Below are 21894 nucleotides of genomic sequence, written 5' to 3'. Positions count from 1 at the left end.
GAGCTGGAAGCAAGCCATCCCAAAGTATCACCTCAACTACCAGGAACCAGCTGTATTTGCAGAGATGAGTAGAAGTGTCAAGATTTATTAGTGTAGAGTAAGAAATTACTAAGAACTAGGCTTAAATTGAAAGCTAAAATAACAATTAAAAAAAACAACCAAAACAAAACCCCAAACCAAAGGCTAGAGTCAGCATATGCTTTAGCTTGGATGAGCCTCTCATGGGAATGGTTTTTGAGGCAACTTTGCTTTAGTTCATGGAAAACATCTTAAAACTCAGTGGCTGAAAAACACCATGAGACATGACTCAATAAACAAAGGGTGTGGACCTCAAATTAGCGTAATCTCACAAGCTGTATTTAATTACATAACAATGTGTTGTTCCACTTTGTAGAAACAACTAAAGTATCTGTTCTTTTGTTGGTATCTGCTCTCTTGTTACAGGTTCAACTTGTCATTGAACCTCTGTATGTGGCTGATTATAAAGCTTATGACAACACACACTAAATTGTGTCCAATGTTTGCTTTGCAAATTCTTAGGGAAAATAAGTTTGCTAACACTGTCTGAATTTTGACTCATAAGCAGTGGAAATCTGTGAGGAAATCCTTTGCTTTTAAAGCAGGATCTTAATCAGTGAAGTTTTTAGTGCTTGTGTTTAAACAGAAAAACAAATACATAGTTGTGACATGTTTAACGAGCTTCCGCCTCTTTCTTTCTCTCATTGACTTGGAAAATTACAAGAATGTTGAAAAACATCTTCTATGCTCTTATGAGAACCTAAGCGGCAGACTTTATACATTTTTATTGCCAATCTTCATAAAAGTCTTATAAGGTGGCTATTATGACCTCTGTTTGGAAGACAGGAAAACTGAGGCTCAGAGAAACATAAATAACTCATAATTTCTCGGGAGTAACAGAAACTGGAAATAGAAAGGAGGGTTAGAATGTAAGAACATGGACTTCCTCTGACGTACACTTCCTCCCTCACACTACAAGAGACAGAAAAGCTGTGGGACTTTTATCTCTCCTGATATCACTTGGAGGAAGCAAAGAGAATCAACATCTATTGAGTTTTTAGTTTTTATTAAATTGAGCACTAGGATTTTGTTCTTACACATAGTATATGCACAATAAAATAATTGTTGGTTTAATTTGAGAGTACATCTTAGATTAACATATCAGATTTATGTAAGAATACTAGTTAATTTTGTCCATCGATACATAGTTAGAAACAATATATGGTTGTTGATTAATAGAGTTGGCAATGGCTTTCCATTATTTGTAAGAATAGAGGAAAACAGGGAAAGGTAATTACAAATTCAGATATACACAGTGTGTCTGTAGAGGACTTTCAGACAGTTTTGTGTCTCTTTGAACAAGATTTCAGGTATGATATAAAGATTTGGTCCATGATTGTTTTTTCCTGATACATATTCTTCCTCGCTGATCCCATCCTACACCCTGGTTTCAGGTAGCATTTAATAAGGTAATATTTTCTGAGATAGATCTTCCCCCTCAGATCTCAGTCTCTGAGCTCCACACCATTATTTCCAGCTGTGCATTGGACATCTTATGAATATTTTACAGCCTCCTTAAGTATAACAGTTCAGTTCAAAACTGAACTTGCTATCTTTTTCTCCAGGTTTTTTCTCCTCCCTGCTATTTCTAATATTGGGAACGTCCCTACCATCTATCTGGTACCATAAGTTAAAGACCCAAGATTTAGTTGTACCTGTTCCCTCTTGATAATTTTCCACTTTCGAGAGGTCAGTGTATGGTGTTTATCCTACAGCCTAAATCTTTCTGTTCATCCTCTCTCTCTTAATTCTGGATGTTATCATCTTGTATTATGTGAAATGCCTGTTAACTGGTCTCCTTTCTTTCATTACCTAATTAAGAGACATTTGGTGAGTGCCTACAATGGTCTAGGCAAAATGTAATTGCTGGAAATACAATGAAAAGAAACAATCATAGCAATCCTAATAGTAAGAGGAGAGAAATGAGTAAGAAAAGTAAGTAAAATAAAGGAAAAATAAAAGCAAAGAGATGAGAAAGGGCATATATATGGAATAATGAAAATTTAAATAGAGTGACCAGGAAAGGCCTTGCTGAGGAGCTGACATTTGAGTAAAGACCAGAAGGAGATGAGTGAGCAAGCCATGAAGATATCAGGGGGAGAATTATCTAGGTGGAAGAACAGCAGTTTGAAGGCCGTGAGCCAAGAACTCACAGAGTAAATTTGAGGACCATTAAGAGAGGCACCTGAACTGAGTAGAGTGAGACAGGAGTGGGGGACATTGAAAGAAAATAAGGTCAGAAAGATAAGGAGCAGGGAGTCAGTGGTTGGGGGAAAATCATTTAGGATTTTGCACTTGAGGACTTTGATGTCAAAGATCCTTTGACAGGATCTTTGAGGGTTTTGAGCAAAGGCATGATATCAGTTCTATTTCTTTAATAGGTGCCCACTGTGGGTACTTCATGGGGAGTAGTGGGCCTGGGATGGAGAGGGAGACCTCTTGCATGCATGCTAAGATGCTTCAATTGTGTCCGACTCTTTGTGACTCTATGGACTGTAGCCTGTCAGGTTCCTCTGTCTATGGGATTCTCCAGGCAAGAATACTGGAGTGGGTTGCCATTTCCTCCTCCAGGGAAACCTCTTCAGTCAGTCAGTCAGTTCAGTTGCTCAGTCATGTCCGACTCTTTGCGACCCCATGAATCGCAGCACACCAGGCCTCCCTGTCCATCACCAACTCCCAGAGTTCACTCAAACTCATGTCCATCGAGTTGGTGATGCCGTCCAGCTATCTCATCCTCTGTCATCCCCTTCTCCTCCTGCCCCCAATCCCTCCCAGCATCAGAGTCTTTTCCAATGAGTCAACTCTTTGCATGAGGTGGCCAAAGTACTAGAGTTTCAGCTTTAGCATCAGTCCTTCCAAAGAACACCCAGGACTGGTCTCCTTTAGAATGGACTGGTTGGATCTCCTTGCAGGAGGTCACTAAATAACTAAAGTGAGAGACGATGGTAGTTTAAAAAAGGGTGGTAGAAGTGGAGATGATGAAAAGTGGTAAGAATCTCTATATATTTTGAATTTAGGCCTTAGAGGATTTGCTCATGATTCACTTACAAGATGTGGGAAAAAGAGGAATCCAGACTGAATTCAGGATTTTTGCCTCTTTCCAATCAACCCTTTAAAATCCTTCAAGTGCTTTAAAAAATGTGAATCTTAGGGTCCGATATCCTCCCTTCCAATAATACCTCATTTTAAATTTATCTACAGTTCATCAAAAATCCTCAAATGGCATTCAAACCGTCCATGGCATTTAAGGCCAACCTCTGCAACTTTATCTTCTGTCACATCCTCACCTGCCCACCTGACCTCATCCAGATCAAATGTCACAGTCACTTCTGCTTGTGATGTCTTTTGCCTGGAGAATGTCATATCTGTATAGTTCTCGTTTTATCCTAAAATAATTCAAGCATCTTTCATTTCCCACCAGGTAGTTACTCTTTTCTCCTCTTGCTGCCCCTCATCTGATCTCATAATGCTCAATGAATTTCTCTACTACAATCCTTATCCCTTCATGTGCCTGCATCCACATCTAGGCTGTAACTCAGCAGTGCCCAAGCTTTCTTTTACCAGGAACCAGTTCTTTGGAAGGCCATTTCTCCTCAGATGGCGGGGAGGGGGCGGGGGGAGGTTTTGGGATGATTCAAGTACATTACAGTTTTTATGTACTTTATTTCTATTTTGTGGCAATCTCAGTATATTGTGCCTTGACTTCTGGTTTAGGGTTCACTTTCTTTCACACTCTTATAAGGATCTAATGCTGCCACTGATCTGACTGGTGGCAAAATTCAGGCAGTAATGCGAGTGATGGGGGCTGGCTGTAAATAGAGATGAAGCCTCGCTTGCTCACCCACTGCTCACCCTCTGCTGTGCAGCCGAGTTCCTAACAGGCCACATACCAGTACCAATCTTTGACCTGGGGGTTGGTGACCCTTGCCGTAACTCATGAAAGGCAGAGATGCATCTTGTCTGCCAGGATATGCCTCATTCATACACAATACCTATTATAGAGTGAGTCCACATTGGGCATTGCAATAGAAAAATTAATGAATGACTGCAAAGAGGGATTTTAAAAATAATTTTACTATTGTTTGGAAGGACTTTTAACACTGTAGTCTGTGCATTCTTATTTTAAATACTAAAAAAAATACAGATCAGAGAATAATCTCTGCCATCTATTGAGTGCTTACAATGTACTGGCTGATCTTTTCAACATCATTTAATTTAATCCCTGTTAAAAACCCTTGTTTAGGTGCTCAGCCGTGTCTGACTCTTTGCAACCCCATGCACTGCAGCACACCAGGTTCTCTAGTTTACAGATAATAAAATAGAAGCTTAATTAGTCAGCTAGTAAGAGGGCTGGAATGCAAACCCAGATCTGTCAAGCTCAAACTACAAAATGACCACTTCAGATGGGAAGACGTTTTCTGTTAATTATTATGTTGTTATTAATTTCTATCACATTTATACCTTGTTGGTACTAAGAAACAGAAAGTTCAAAATATTTCTATAGCCCTTATATTACAGAATATGCAAAGACAGTTATTTCAGTGTGTGTATTAATATGTTGGTGTTATGCAGAATATGAGAAATAGTTCCAAGAAGAGGGACTTTTTCTATTTTAGTCCCTTTCGTTAAATCTCGATGGTTGTCATGAAGCAGGCATTAGAGACAATCCAATTCAATGATTTAATTTTTTAAGTTGAGGAATGCTTTGTTCAAACAAGGTCTTAAAAAACTTGAAAGCTTAATGATTTAAACAGATGAAAATGGAATAGCTTCTCTGTTTGATTTTGAGTTGTGTTTCCTATTTCTAACAAATCACTCATCTAGCCCAACACTTTTGTTAATTTCTTAAGGGTTCTTAAGAAAATTTTTGTTGTTGTTGTTCTTGCTAGCTTTAGTGTGCTCCAAAAGAAAAGAGAGACACAGAATTATTTAAGATTGCACAACTGGATGATGGTAGAGTTCGTGCTCTAGTTTTAAGTTTTCTTAGATATATTTGCTTTATTAAAACATGATGCATTCTTAAAACACTGGATTCATATGGAAGATAAGATTCCTATCCTTGAATCACATATCCATGAGACTTTATGTGCATATACCTTTGGAATGCACTGCATGACTTTCTTTTAATTCAAAGGTTTATTTTCCAACTTAATCTTGGGTAATAATTAAATACATTTATATTCATTGAGGATATAAATCACATATTGTTACCCTGCTTACTTAAATTATATGCAGAATACATCATGCAAAATGCCAGGCTGGATGAAGCACAAGATGGAATCAAGATTGCCAGGAGAAATATCAATAACCTCATATATGCAGATGACACCACACTTATGGCAGAAAGTGAAGAAGAACTAAAGAGCTTCTTGATGAAAGTGAAAGAAGAGAGTGAAAAAGTTGGCTTAAAACTCAATATTCAGAAAACTAAGATCATGGCATCTGGTCCCATCACTTTGTGGAAAATAGATGGGGAAACAATGGAAACAGTGCCAGACTTTCTTTTCTTGGGCTCCAAAATCACTGCAGATGGTGACTGCAGCCATAAAATTAAAAGACATCTGCTCCTTGGAAGAAAAGCTGTGACCAACCTAGACAGCATATTAGAAAGCAGAAACATTACTTTGCCATCAAAGGTCTGTCTAGTCAAAGCTACGGTTTTTCCAGTAGTCATGTATGGATGTGAGAGTTGGACTATAAAGAAAGCTGAGCACCGAAGAATTGATGCTTTTGAACTGTGGTGTTGGAGAAGACTCTTGAGAGTCCCTTGGACTGCAAGGAGATCCAACCAGTCCATCCTAAAGGAAATCAGTCCTGAATATTCATTGGAAGGACTGATGCTGAATCTGAAACTTCAATACTTTGGCCACCTGATGCGAAGAACTGACTCATTGGAAAAGCCCCTGATGCTGGGAAAGATTGAAGGTGGGAGGAGAAGGGGGACGACAGATGATGAGATGGTTGGATGGCATCACCGACTCAATGAACATGAGTTTGAGTAAACTCCAGGAATTGATGATGGACAGGGAGGCCTGGCATGCTGAAGTACATGGGGTCGCAAAGAGTCGGACACCACTGAGCGACTGAACTAATACCAGTTGAGTATACAGAGACTGGGCAAGTGGTACCTGAGCAAGCCTGTACAATGTTTTTGTGAAAATTAGGAAAAAAGAAACTTCTCTGGGAAACAGACATAAGGTGTTCCTTGGGCTACGTGCGGCTCTAGTCTGAGCCAGACAGCTTGGCAAGGAGCATAGAGGCACAGTCTTGGCTTCCAGTCTCCCCCCGAACCAGCATTTTTGTGCATTATACAAGCATAGCTGTATACAACAGACCAGAAATGATATATCAAAACTTTGAAATCTGTTGCTTGTGGGAAACGCCAACCTAGGATTCATTTTTCTCTTATAAACTTTGCAAATTGATACAGACAAATGGCTAATAGGTATGTATGTAAGCATGTGTGTATGTTGGCACGCATATAGTAGTTGAATTGGGGGCTTGATGATGGGTCAGGAGAACCTACTGCCAGTGAAGTCAAGAATATGGGTTCAATCGCTTCATAGGCTAGTCAAATTCTTCCTTTCTTAGGACTCCTTTCCTAGGCTGTGTCCTGGAACTCAGGCTCCTAACAGAGCACCAAGCTGAGCTCCCTGTGCTTTATAACATGTTCCCACTAGCTGTCTATTTACACAGGGCTTCCCCAGTTGGCTCAGTGGTAAAGAATGTGCCTGCCATGTAGGAGCCATGGGAGCCCTGGGTTTGATCCCTGGGTTGGGAAGATCCCCTGGAGGAGGGCATGGCAACCCACTCCAGTATTCTTGCCTGGAGAATCCCCATGGACAGAGGAGCCTGGCTGGCTACAGTCCATAGGGTTGCAAAGAGTCAGACACAACTGAAATGACTTAGCATGCACACAAGCACTATATATGTGTCAGTTCCAATCTCTCAATTCATCCCACCCTCCCCTTCCCTCCTGTGTCCACATGTCTGTTATAATGCTTTTCATGAACTCCAATATCTTCCAACTGACACCTGGGTGTTATCACACATATACTTTATACTGAAGGAAAGGGATATGTCCATAGCTATGGACATGTCCCTAGCACCTCTACTGAGGTACTTTCTGTAGTAGAAGAAATTTAATATTAATTTTCTATTCTTCTTCTATAGTCATCAGTTGCTTTACTCAGAAATATTTGTTGATTTTACATACCTATTATTTTTCTGGACATGCAAAAAAAGTCCTTAAATTACTTGAGAGTGATAGTGGCATGTAAAGATGCCAAATGGTATAGAAAATTGAGAGGTCAGAGAAGTGACTTTTGGGTGAGGAAGGAGGAATTGTTTCCACTCATCATAGACCATGTGGCATGTGAGCTCTGCTTTATGGGATGGACAGGAGATCTGAGTAGACAAATAAACAAAGACAAAAGAGATAGAAAGTATAAAGTGTACTTGGGGAAGAGTACTTGGTCATGTATTGCACTTATAGAGGAGTAAATGGAAAATAATCTAGAAAAACGAGATCAGTTGAGATTACGGAAGAGACTAAGTGTGATAGATTTGGAGTCTTTGCTTTAGGACATCACTCAGGCTTTTGAAATGAGTTATAGCAAAACAGCAATGTTGTAGAAAGGCCAATCTGGTGGTTTGATTAGGATGAATGGGAGGGAGTTGGGAGGCAGGAGGTCTTACTGGGGAGACTAACCCATTAATCCATGAATGGGATAGGATGGGCCTTGGACCCTGTAGAGACTGTGGGATGGAAAAGGAGGGATTGAGGGAAACATGGAATATGGAAAACTAGGGCCATTTCCTGATAGAGGAGTCAGTGCCAGAGGCAAGAGTGGCAGCCCAAAAGGAGACTGAAAGTTCAAACTGAGTAACTTAGGAATTAGTTATACTAGTTATATCAGCAGACAATTTGAGTTTTTTTTTGGGGATATTTTAATAATATTTAATTTTAGTAACTAATAATATCTGTATGATAATTCCCAGCAGTTAGCAGAAAAGGTAATTAGCCTGGGAAAAGATCTTGGGACTGGAGATATCCTTTTTGAAGCTACTTTCTGAGAGAGAGTAATTTAAAGCTCTGAAAAATAGACTGTGAAACCAACTCATTTCACTAAATTTGGATTAAAAAAAACTACAATGTAAATGTCCAGGAAGATATGCAAAGACACATGAATTTGATGTCATAAAGAGCTTTCTGTTATCACAGCCTTAGGTATCCAGTAATAAGTATGAGCACCTGGTATTATGAAATCAGTGTCTATGTATAATTTAGGCAGCCATCAATTAATACTTACTAAACACTTGTAAGGGTAACCCAACTGGCTAAGTGGTAAAGAATCTGCCTGCCAATGTAGGAGACATGGGTTCCATTCCCTGGTCAGGAAGATCTCCTTGGGAAGGAAATGGCAACCTACTCCAGTGCTCTTGCCTGGGAAGTCCCACGGACAGAGGAGCCTGGCAGGCTATAGTTCATGGCGCTGCAAAAGAGTTGGACATGACTTGGTGACAAAACATCAACAAAATACATGTAATCACACCATTGTCATAAGTGAAATAATTTTTATGTATGAGGCTAAAAATGCAATGAACCATGACCCAGAAGAAATGAACTTTTATTGTGGCTGACAAATAGAAAAGAAATACAAATTGTTTTCTGTACTTTTTTTTACTAGCCTATGCTTTAAAGAGGCACCAATAGTCAAATGAATGAGCCAACATAAATGACTACTCATGCTGGGTGCTTGGGTGTATGATGATTTAAACGATTGATGGTTTAATGGAGTAAGAGTGGCCCTTCAGTAGCTAATTATTTTATTACTTATGGCATAATATAATGAGACCAAGATCATAATAATTTCATTGTAGATAGATTTTTCCCAACCAGTTCACAGCTATAGGCTGAGACTTTGTTCTTATTTGCTATTCTGAAAATTTGCTTATTTGCTATTTTGGTTTAGAAGCTTCATGAAGGTGGGGATTTTTCCTTCTTTCCTTCCTTCCTTCCCTAGGTTTTTCCTTCCTTCTTTCCCACCTTTCCTTCTACCTTCCTTCTCATGAATAATGTCTTCATTTTAAGAAGACTGGCCCCATTACTCTGGTTTCTGTGTATTCAACATATTCAAGAAATCTTTCAAGAAAGGCATTGACTAGACGCAGGAACTGATTCTAATGTTGAAAAGACTATAAAAGAATGTGACATATACCAAGAACAAGAGTCTTTGTTCATAAGTTAGGCTGGTTTCAAAGACTTTTTCAGGGGAATAAATTCTTGACTGTGGAAAACTCATCCAAAGAAAATCAAAGTTCTTCCTGTTCAACTCAGAACTCTAATACAGCCTTGCTCCCATTATTTTAAAGTAAGCATTTCCAGATGCTTGTTTCTGATCTTTGTTTGATATTTATCTTATTTTAGACTAAGGAAGGAAATGGTTTATCTGAATTGTCCCACTCATGCTTCATTTTTCTCAAGTAGATGATCTGGTTAATTGAATGGAGTAGACCGCTGAGGAGGGTTTGAGGACTGCTGCTGGACTGAGATCTGTAAAGTTTGCCAGGTTTTCCTTACTCAGAATATATCTCCATATTCAGGAATAGAATTAGACTTGTATAATTATTAACAGAAGGTATTTGATGACTCCTGAGTGACAGAGTCTGTTAAAGACCTAAAGGCATTTTTTTTTAAAGTTAATGCTCTGCTAAACTTGGGCCTCCCAGGTGGCACTAGTGGTAAAGAACCCATCTGCCAATGCAGGAGACATAAGAGATGTGGGTTCGATCCCTGGGTCTAGAAGATACCCTGGAGGAGGGATTACAACCCACTCCAGTATTCTTGCCTGGAGAATCCCATGGACAAAGGAGCCTGGTGGGCTATAGTCTGTAGAGTCACAAAGAGAGGGACATGACTGAGCGATTCAGCACAGTGCTGCTAAACTTAATATATATGCTTCTATAAGGAAAGTCAACTTTGCTGAAACTGTGCAGCTGCCCAAAGGGTAGGTTCTGCTTTCATAATTGAGCTGATGGAGCCTTTTCAGTGTGCAAACAGGCACAGTGGTGCTATGGTACACAGTGACACTGTCTGCAAAAGTGAGCCTGCCTCAGTGATCTGAAACAACGGAACAGTAAGCTACTTACGGAACTTGAGATGCTGATATTTTAAGAATATTTCTCTAGAAATCACCAAACCCACAGTCATGGAGTCATGCTCTCTTGACTCTACCACTGTTGAAACACATGTACCTGGTGTATCAGTACAGACAAATGTAACAGAGAAAGAAGACAGGTTCCCTGTCTTCTTGCCTGATTAATGTTAGGGAAAGATTAGCATGTACTCTAGAGGGCACTGCTGTCCGTATTAGTACTCCATCTGAACTCTAGAAAGTGTAGGTAGCTACTGACTGAGTCATTGAGCCCAGAGTAGTTTCAGAGCAAGAAATAACTATTTAGTTGAAGATTTGCTTGTCTGTATTCCTCCAAATAGTATTTTTCCTATATAGATTTAGTTTTTAAAGACTAGACTTTTTTTATTTTTTCTTTCCTTTTATTTCCTTTCCTTTAATTTTTTTTTTTTTTTTAAACTAAAGTGAAGTGAAAGTCACCCAGCCACATCTGACTCTTTGTGACCTGGTGGACTATACAGTCCATGGAATTCTCCGGGCCAGAATACTGGAGTGGGTAGCCTTTCCCTTCTCCAGGGGATCTTCGAAGCCAGAGATTGAACCCAGGTCTCCTGCATTGCAGGCAGATTCTTTACCAGCTGAACCACAAAGGAAGCCTAAAGATGATATTTAACCTTTATTGGCACCAACATTATTTTGCCATCTTTCTGCAAATTGCAAAGAAATATTCATGATACTATATACATGTGATATTTTTATTTTTATTGGGGTATAATTGCTTTAGAATATTGTGTTCATTTGTGCTATACAACAAAGTGAATCAACTATGTGTATACTTATATTCCCTCCCTCTGGCACCTCCCTCCTACCCCCTTCCTACCCCTCTAGGTCATCATAGAGCACCGAGCTGAACAAAAGTGTTATACAGCAGCTTCCTACTAGCTAGCTATTTTACACATGGTAGTGTATATATGTCAAGCATGTGATGTGATATTTTATTGTCAAAATGCTCTTTTAAAATGTATGCTTGAAATTAGTTTTTAAAATTAAATCTATCTATTAGGATGATGAAAATGTTCTGCAATTTGATTTTAATGATGGTTGTACAACCCTATAAGTATACTAGAAACCACTGAATTGTACACTTTAGGTGAACTTTATTATACATAGTTACATTTCAATAAAGCTGTTAAAATTGTTTATCTTTTATGATTCTCAATTTACTGCAATAACAAAATTACCAAACTTTCAAAGAATGATTGACAGTGACGGTGGACTTGAACTCACAGAGACAAAAAAGGACTCAATAACCCATTCAGTTCAAGTTTCAGTGCTGTTTCCTCCAAAGCAATTCTCAGCTAGGTATTAGAATGCAGTGGTGTGTTGTCAATGGCACCCCACTCCAGTACTCTTGCCTGGAAAATCCCATGGGCGGAGGAGCCTGGTAGGCTGCAGTCCATGGGGTCGCGAACAGTCTGACATGACTGAGCGACTTCCCTTTCACTTTTCACTTTCATGCATTGGAGAAGGAAATGGCAACCCACTGCAGTGTTCTTGCCTGGAGAATGCCAGGGACAGGGGAGCCTGGTGGGCTGCCGTCTATGGGGTTGCACAGAGTCGGACACGACTGAAGTGACTTAGCAGCAGCAGTAGCAGCAGGTGTGCTGTCAGTTAATGACAACAGCAATAATAGCAAGCGAATTGTTACAAGTAATAGTTAAAGCATCAGAGTTTTGAAATTATTTATACACAATTTAAAGCATAATTCCACCATAACATTGCTCTCACTCATTTGTGTTTTCCTTTTATTTATTTATTTTTTGAGTGGAGTTACAAGGAGTGCATTGGGAATTGCTTATAAGCCTGGTTAGATCTACAGAAGTCTGTCACACATATTACTGTTACTTGCCAGGGTAGGAAAAAAAAAAAAAGGTAAGCAGTCCTAGAGAAAAACTTATATTTAAATTCCAGCTGCTAAATGACCAAAAAAACCCCCCATTCATTTTCTACACATTCCCCAGTTCTCCCATTTCTTCCTTTTTTATGCAGCCTGAACTGACTAAATAACAGTGTCCCCCAGACTTATTTGAGTGCAGAACCATTTCTTTCTGAAATACCTAACATTTTGAGGAGCACAGTGTTCCTGGAGCTCAGTTAAGAAAATGCTCCTCTGTGAGTTCTGACTTGCCTAAATCACTCAGTGTTTCTGCAGGAAAGGAATGGGAGAGCTACTGTACACCCAGCTGAGAGGGCATGCTCATTCATATGTAAATACACAGAAGTACGTCTTGCTGTAACTCTCTTTCTTTTTTTTTTTTTCCCTGTAAATTGTTTATTAAATTTAACATTTTAAACATTTTGTCCCACATACTTTCTCTCTCTTTCACTCTCTTTTTCTCCATTTTTTTTCCTGAATCATCTGAAAATAAGTCAAAGACACTAGACTTTATTAAAAGATGCTTACTTCTTGGAAGGAAAGTTACGACCAACCTAGACAGCATATTAAAAAGCAGAGACATTACTTTGTCAACAAAGGTCCATCTAGTCAAGGCTATGGTTTTTCCAGTGGTCATTGAGAGTTGGACTATAAAGAAAGCTGAGAGCCAAAGAATTGATGTTTTTGAACTGTGGTGTTAGAGAAGACTCTTGAGAGTCCCTTGGACTGCAAGGAGATCCAACCAGTCCATTCTAAAGGAGATCAGTCCTGGGTGTTCATTGGAAGGACTAATGCTAAAGCTTAAACTCCAATACTTTGGCCACCTCATACAAAGAATTGACTCATTGGAAAAGACTCTGATGCTGGGAGGGACTGGGGGCAGGAGAAGGGGATGACAGAGGATGAGATGGTTGGATGGCATCACCAACTCAATGGACATGGGTTTGGGTGGACTCTGGGAGTTGGTGATGGACAGGGAGGCCTGGCGTGCTGCAATTCATGGGGTTGCAAAGAGTCGGACACGACTGAGCAACTGAACTGAACTGAACTGAACTGAACTGAAACACTTAAGAATACACTTATTACATAATCACAGAATTAAAAACCTGGACATTCATCATCATCACAACACTTTTAACTAAAACATATCCTATTTTCAAATTTTGTTATTTGTCCTAATAATGTCCTTCATAATTATGTTTCTCTAGGTTCAGGATAGAATCTGGGACTGCTCATTTCATTTAGGTCATATATCTTTAATCTGGAGACTTTCCTCAGTCTGTCTTTGTCTTTCATGACCTGGACACTTTGAAAAAGATGGACTGATTATTTTTAGTTTGGTTTCCACATGATTAGATACATGTTAGCAACTTGGGGAGGAATTCCATAAAACTGATGTTATGTCCTATAGTACCCTGTAGGATGGCACATACTCGAACACCAAGAACCCCAGGGACACTTGATGGCCATTTGCCTCACTGTTGGTGATATTAACATTGTTTGGGTAAGCAGATTGTCTCTTGACTATAAATTTTCTTGTCTCCATTTCTAACTAATAAGCTGTTTGGTAGGGAAAATATTTCAAAACTAAGCAGTTATCCTGTTCTTCATAAAACTTTCACTCATTGGTCATCCTTAATATGCTCTGAAGTAAGTGTACACGCTAAGTTGCTGCAGTTGTGTCTGACTCTGTGAGATGCTATGGACTGTAGCCCACCAGGCTCCTCTGTCCAAGGGATTCTCCAGGTAAGAATACTGGAGTGGGTTTCCACGCTCTCCTCCAGGGGATCTTTCTGACCCAATAATAGAACTTGAGTCTCAGAACTCCTGCATTTGCAGGAAGGTTCTTTTCCACTAGTGCCACCTGGGAAGCCCAATGCTCTGAATTTTGAATAATACTTGGAAACTACCTTGTAGCTGTTTAGTTTCAGTTGGTTTGTTTAGTACTTATATTTCAATGTATATATGAGTTGCCTGTTAAAATGCAAATTTAAATAGTGAATCTGGGATTGGGCCTAAGATTCTGCATTTCTAACAAGTTCCAGGGTGATGCTGATGTTATTGGTCCAAGGACCACACTTTGTGGAACAAAGCTTTTGGATACAGTTAGATCAGAATAGCTCCAAGGCAGAGAAGAGTGATTTTTAGTAAAGGCAGCCTAGTTTCTTCTCTGTTTCCTGAAGTCCAAGTACAATGGAGACAATCCTCCTATAAGATCATTAGGAAATGTTGAAAACCTTAACTTACTGCTTTGTCAAATATACTGACCCTAATATAAAACCAGATATGTATTTGTTTTCTATAGGAAATAAATGAGTGTAGTATTTAGGGGCTCTTACTCCTAACTCAATGTGATCTGATTTGTAATACCAAATTGAGAGCATCAGGATATTTCCGGTTTCATTGTTTCTACAAAACATGTCCCAGTGAGGTGAGAAATTTGGTATATCACACTCTGGAGAAGCACAAGGAAGCATTTTTTTGGTGCTCTAAATGTGTTTATCTTACAATGTTTGATTTGATTATTCTTTATAGACCCAAATTTTAAAAATTCTAACAATTGCCAGTGAGACAATCTGGTTTACTTTGTGTGAAACATATATACTAGATTTTTAACATTGTTTACTTGTGGGGGGGACAGAGGAGGTACTGTGAATGATGGGGTGGAAGAAAGAAAAAAGAAATGTACAAGTTAAGTAAAAATATATTAGTGTAGGTTCTAAAGCAAGAAAGACATTTCAGCACAAGCTGGCTGGGATAAGTTAGTGGGCAGGATAGAATAGAGAATCTGGAAATTGACTGAATTATTCTCTCAGAGCTACTAGTTAAGTGTTATTACCCATAACTTGGAAAGAGTGGAGACTGAAGTTAGAACCTTGAATGTATTCTTCATGGTTAGTTCTATTTAACTGTATCCAGTACATGATAAATGTTCTCATAGGGAAAAGAAGTAGCTTTTAATGAATCATGGACCAAACCCAAGATTAGTTGTTTCAAATGCTCTTGAGTAATATTTAGTTGCATCAGTATATTTTTTAAAACAACAACCCTTCAGAACTTAATCCTAGTGGCTTCTTGCCCAGCTTTTCTCAAGAGGCAGAGGAAAAAATTGAGATTCTCTGTATCATTTTCCCAGGAGGATTCTGTGTCATATGAAATGAGCAGAGTTCCAGGGTCTTGGTACTAACTTTTTTGAAACCTACACAATAGAATATGTTCCTTAGAACTTAGTAAAAATGTTGCAGATATATCTCTTTTCTTGGGAAGCAGTTTACATAGTGTGGAGGAAAACACTGTTGGAAGAGATCAGCAAAGCTACTTGACATTAGGCAAATCACTTCTATGAACTTGAGTTTTCTCCTTTGTCATTGAATGAAGAATCAGTGAGTTTCCTGACCACCTTCACAGGTCAGGAAACTCACAGGTCTCTCCTTTCTCGTGCTTCACATAGATGGTTCCTTCTCACTCCATGACCATTCTATTTGGTAGATTCTCTCACATCTACTACACATGTCTCTTAATTTTTTTGTCTGTGCTCTTTTAAATTAATTAATCAACCTAGGATATTGTGGGCACTCTCTTACACAGAATGAATGGTGGAAACATTAAATTGAATGTTTATTGAATGAATAGTGGAAAAAAATCAATAGATATCGAGTACTTATTGTGTCGCTCTGTAAGACAGTGGGGACATTTAAAAAATGGCTAATTTTTTTAAATTGTCATTTAAAAAAAGCCCTTATGACTTTCTAAGGGAAGATAAGATATAGACTTTTTTTTTAGATTTTTGTTTATTTATTTATTTTAATTGGAGGCTAATTACTTTACAATACTGTGGTGATTTTTGCCATACATTCACATGAATCAGCCCCGGGTGTACATGTGTTCCCCATCCTGAAACCCCTCTCACCTGCCTCCCCATCCCATCCTTCAGGGTCATCCCAGTGCTCCAGCCCTGAGCACCCTGTCTCATGCATTGAACCTGGACTAGCGATCTAGTTTACATATGATAATGTACATGTTTCAATGCTATTCTCTCAAATCATCCCACACTTGCCTTCTCCCACAGAATCCAAAAGTCTGTTCTTTACATCTGTGTCTCTTTCCCTGTCTCGCATATAGGGTCATCGTTACCATCTTTCTAAATTCCATATATATGCATTAATATACTGTATTGGTGTTTTTCTTTCTGACTTACTTCACTCTGTGTAATAGGCTCCAGTTTCATCCACCTCATTAGAACTGATTCAAGTGCCTTCTTTTTAATTGCTGAGTAATATTCCGTTGTGTATATGTACCACAGCTTTCTTATCCATTCGTCTGCCAGTGGACATCTAGGTTGCTTCCATGTCCTGGCTATTGTAAACAGTGCTGCGATGAACATTGGGGTACCCATGTCTCATAGACCTTTAGCAACATTTCATACCCTTGACCATTCCTTTTTATTTAAACATTCTGGTCTGGCCCATTGGGTAGCTCTTTCAGCTTGTGGCTTGAAGTTCTTATGCATAGTATCTTGTACTCTAAAAGCACCATTTTGGGCTCTGTTACTGTAAAGATAAATTGGTATTCACTTGCCTAATTTCTATTGAGAAATATATCTTTTGCCTAATGGTTTACAATTTTAAGCATGGTTTTTGAAAATTAAAACAGCAATTCACAAACCAGAATTGAATCAACAGGCAGAATTTGGAAAGTATTTCTGACAGTTATAGCTTTTTTCCCCATGTCTTTTGACTGACTGACACATCTATGTGGTCATTTAATCATATGAGCGTGAACAAAAAGAAAGGAAATGGAAATAAGATTTGTTATGGTGGGAGGAGTCCTTCTAAGACATGTCTGTTCCTGAGCTGAGATATTCTCATTTACCTTAATCTTTCCTTAAACTACATGCTAAATTTCAAATTTGAATCTTCATCCTATTTTCCAAACTTCATTTCACACTTTTCATGTAATCCAGTGGAAAACACACTCTCTTAGAGGACCTGAGAAAATCTGGGGTACTTGAGGATTTGAAAAGAATAATAATTATATCACAATAACTCCACTGCCCAGATTCCTGGGTCCCCTGATAGGATTTCCCTTTTCAGAGAGAGGTAAACAGGTAGGTAAAAAAAGAAACACACCATCTTTGCAACATTTAGGAGAGGACAACCTAAAAGAGGTCTTAGAGTTTATATGCAAGTAATCAAACCATTTAAGGAGAAGGAAATGGCAACCCACTCCAGTACTCCTGCCTGGAAAATTCCATGGATGGAGGAGCCTGGTAGGCTGCAGTCCATGGGGTCGCAAAGAGTTGGACACGACTGAACGACTTCACTATCTTTCTTTCTGTAGTTCCTTTTGGAGAAGGAAATGGCAACCCACTCCAGTGTTCTTGCCTGGAGAATCCCATGGACAGAGGGGCCTGGTGGGCTACAGTCTATGGGGTTGCAGAGAGTTGGATACAACTAAGCAACTAACACACACACACAAACCATTTAAGAGATCCCATTGTCAACCAAAAGTATCACAAAATTACCTGATTATTTTACCTAAAAAAGACCTAGAATTACCTAAAAACATTACTTTCATATCACTTCCTCTACCCAGTTGCTCCCTCAAAGCATATGGAGGAACTATAAAATAGTGAAGCTTGAGTTATTTATTTATTTATTTTAAATGGAAGATAGTACGGTGTGTCTTTATGTTCATGGGGATATTCCAGTAAAAGGAAACTGAAAGTTTCAGTTAATTCCTCCCACCATTAAACTCAGGCATATGTCTTGTCAAAATAAAAATTTGCTGTTTTTAAATTACCCATGCCATTTGAGTAACAGGTTTCCCGTTTCCACTGAAAATTCTGTTTACTCAGGGTGACAGGGACATTGTTTCATAGTCACGGGTCCTCAAATTGTTGAACAAGGGTTGTTATTCTCAATATTCACCAATTTGGCATAGTGACTCTGATTATCGTCTTATAATAAAAATCAACCAACCAATGAGCAAAACTAATTTCTAGTTACGTACTTTTAGGTTAATAAAAAAGGAAAAACTTATTATTTGTAGATACAGCTTATTTTTAAGAGAGAAAATATTTTTAAGTATGCTGCATAGAAACCGAGTTCCAAAGAAGAGCTGTTGTTTGTTGTTGTTTTTTATTTTTGTAACTGTAAAGTTTGGGTCTTATTGAGTGTAAGGATGGATCAGTTTAGAAATTAAATTGATTCAAGGCTTTCTGAAATTGTACAATTTCATTATTTGCGTTGTTTATAAGTTTCCTTTTATTTTTCTTTGAAAGACGTTTAGCTATTTATGAGGATTTTTTTTTTAATCAGAGGAATTTCTTCACAAAATTAAAAATGTTTTAGCAAAATCATTTCAAATTGTATTGTGATTATTAGAACAATTCCACATTGTCATAAAAAGTTTAGGAGTAATGGGAAAAAACATAATTCATAAGCTCACCACTGTAACACAACAAACATTAATATTTTATATTTCTCATTAGACATTTTCATGTGTATAGTTTTTCAGAGGTAAGTCAATGAGTAAATATAATTTTGTGATTGATTTTCACATAAATGAGAGCATACAATATATGCTATTTCATAGATTTTATCCTAGTTTAATAGGTTTTTATACTATCCCTTGTATGAATATGAAATTATTTTTATTATTTTCTTATATTATTACTTATTAATTAATACTTATTTTTGAAAGCTTAGGCTGCTACACATGTTTGTTTTTTTAAGGCTGCAGCATGTGGGATCTTAGTTCCCCAACTAGGGGTCAAATCTGTAACTCCTCCATTGGGAGCACGGAATCTTAACCACTGGATCACCATGGAAGTTCCTGCCACCCATTTTTTATTGTTATATATATATTTAAATGCATATAATTGTACATATATTTTATTAAATTTTTTTTGAATATTGATTGGATTTCTTCCTTCCTAAAGTTCAGGAGATTTAAAATAAACTCAACTACATTTGACATGGCCAACTATCCATACTTCATTTATTTCCCTTTTAAAATGACTTATTTGGATCACACTTTTTTGTGTTCATGGGAAAACAAAATGAACAATATACTCACAGATGCAAGCACAAACATCTCAAATTGTATAATTTTGAGATTGTACCATCTGACTCTAGATTGTGCTATAATTTATTGCTTTTTAATGTGGAAGTATATGAAGATAAGCAACTATTGAAAAGAAAACTAGGTAAATACTATTTTTTCTTAAGTATCAACAAAAACTTGCTTGAAAGTAATGATATCATAATATATAAAAGGTAGACAAATACAGTTTTTGCTTTCTTAAAGAGGGCTTCAGAATTCACTTCATATTTAATAACTAAAGTGATATTTTGACAGAAGTAAAAATACAGAACCCTTAAAAACTTTAAAACAGCAAAGGAATTTTTTACTGATTACATTTTAAAACCACACATCAGTTTTCTGAGAAGTTAAACATGAGAAAACAAAAACACTTCCTGATTTAAATATATGTTTTCATAATACTAAGTCATCTATTTAGGTTTATTCAATTTGTTTAAAAATTCAGTCAAGCAGCCAAGCACCTTATTTAAACAATATCAAGCATATTACCTAAAACATTAACTAGTAAGTTTCAATGAAGTTTTGAGAACAGTAACTAGAAGTAACTAACAACCAAAATTTCTTAAGCTTCTGTATACTTTTCATATGCTTTATGATACAGTCAAAATTTCAAAACAAAAACAGAACTTACCTATACATTTTAATCCTTAATAATGAAGTCCTTTTTTCTGCCTATGCAACTGCTCCTAGATTTCCACTCAAATGAATGACTCTCATATGTTATATGTGATCTATAAAAGAACTCAAGCAAAGGAGGAAATTCCACACAATTAAAACCTAACTTGTTAAACAAGTCTGAAGGAATCAACTTGAACCAATCATATGACTTGTGGAATGGACAGGAAATCTTGCAAATCAGTAAATATTTTATTTATACTGGTAACTTATGATTAAACATAACAGGTGATATGTATTTTGTGAAAGGCTATAACTACTCCATAGGCTGCAGCATCATAGTTTTTAATTTAAAAAGGATGTGACACTCTTGCCGATGTTATCGTGTGGTACCACACCTTATTTTTTGCCACAGCAAGCCAAAGACTATCAGAAAATGCTTTCCATAGATTAATTGGTAATACTCCCTTCTCTTTGATAAAATTCTCTTTTCCTCACAGCATTTGAAATATTCAGAGAAGTAATTGAGTATGTATACAAATTTGTGAGATAAGCAAGAAGAACAATTGAAACTAAAATTCACTTAGTCTTTCTCTGAGTATGTCTTTAAAAAATATTCTAACTCAGTATTGCAGTAGATGAGTGGGCAGCAGAGTGTAGAACGAGAATTCCATGTAGAATAGCATTGAAGTGACAAAAGCTATTTCTGTGTATTGTATTGGGAAGGATAGGAGATAAATTTGGAAGGTTATGCTGAAGTTACTTTGTGAGAAATAATGAATACTAAATTATTGGAATTGTATAACAGAATTAGGAAATTTGAATTTGGATTTCAACTTTTTCACCAATTGTGAAGCTTAAGCAAAAAATTACTTATGCCTTTATGAGTCTCATTTACTTGCTGAAAAAATTAGGTGCTGATTACATGGTCTTCTATGATTATCTTGTAAATCATGGATAGCTAATGAATTCACTCCAGGACTGTAACTCAAGAAGTGTTCAATTATGCATTTTTTAAATATAATGTGCAAAGCTTTGCATACAACAGGAATAGGAATGCATGGGCTCCTCCCTACCATTCCTTTATACATTTTCATATCTCACGCCTGACATCTGGACCTTTCTTTTTTTAGTAAAAAGACTAAAACAACATATCAAAACAGTTGAACAAAGTTATCTAAACAAGCCATTTTCATTTTACATGTTAACCTTGAATGTACAGATCTTTTTCACAAGTTATATCATAGTGTATAACTTTGTATTGTGCTTTTTATGCTCAATATTATTTCATAGGCATAACCCTGTGTTACTAATTTTTATTTCTAATGGCTTCTGTATTATTTTTAGTAGCTATGTATGTATCCAGTAGCTGTACGGGTGTATTATGATTTATTACATAAGTTATATATAACATTATACTAAATTATATATATGATACTATGTATTATATGAAGCTGTATTATAGTTTATTTTAATACAATTTCAAGTTTACAGAAAACTTGCAAATATAGGACCTAGATCCATCAATTGTTAAGAATATTAATGGCTGCATTTTAATCATATGTAACCATATAGAATCATATCACACCAAATAGATTCATCATAAAATACTGAAACCATTTCCTAATATGAAGTATTTTGACCACCTTCATGAACATGCTTTTTTAACCCCATTGCTAAATATTTCCTTGAAATAAATGAAAAGAAAAATTGTTTATTGGGGCAAATTATTTAAATATTTTAATGACCTTTAAAATTTGCTTATGTTTCAGTACTTTTTTTAAGGATGTGAAGTATATTGTCTTCTGGTTTTTGTTGGCAGCACTTTCCTCCAACTATACGTGTTCTTTCTTTTCCTTCTCTGTATTTCCTAGAACAATCAGCAAAGTCCTTTTTAAAAAGAAGGTGCTTAGTCAGTACGTATTGTTTGACTGTCTAATAACTAAATGAATTAATGCAGATTCTGGTGTCCCATCGCTATTCACACAGAAATTGGGAATGAGTCAGGGGAAAGGCATGGGG

The 21894-nt window shown here is 37.2% G+C and overlaps 1 protein-coding gene across 2 annotated transcripts in view; it reads right to left on the bottom strand.

Moving 5' to 3' along the window:
* Nucleotides 1-19986, bottom strand: part of TMPRSS11D (transmembrane serine protease 11D) — a 59616-nt gene extending 39630 nt beyond the window's left edge. For both annotated transcript variants that reach the window (XM_006079837.4, XM_006079838.4), the window contains exon 1: nucleotides 19889-19986. In XM_006079837.4, coding sequence (XP_006079899.3) covers nucleotides 19889-19896 — 8 coding nt within the window. In that variant the 5' untranslated portion in view covers nucleotides 19897-19986. The remainder of the gene's footprint in view (nucleotides 1-19888) is intronic.
* Between the last annotated feature and the right edge of the window lie 1908 nt (nucleotides 19987-21894).

Source organism: Bubalus bubalis, chromosome 7 (assembly GCF_019923935.1).
Source record: "Bubalus bubalis isolate 160015118507 breed Murrah chromosome 7, NDDB_SH_1, whole genome shotgun sequence".
Classification (NCBI taxonomy): domain Eukaryota; kingdom Metazoa; phylum Chordata; class Mammalia; order Artiodactyla; family Bovidae; genus Bubalus; species Bubalus bubalis.
The sequence above is the reverse complement of the archived record's forward strand: the minus strand, read 5'-3'. Positions and strand labels throughout refer to the sequence as shown.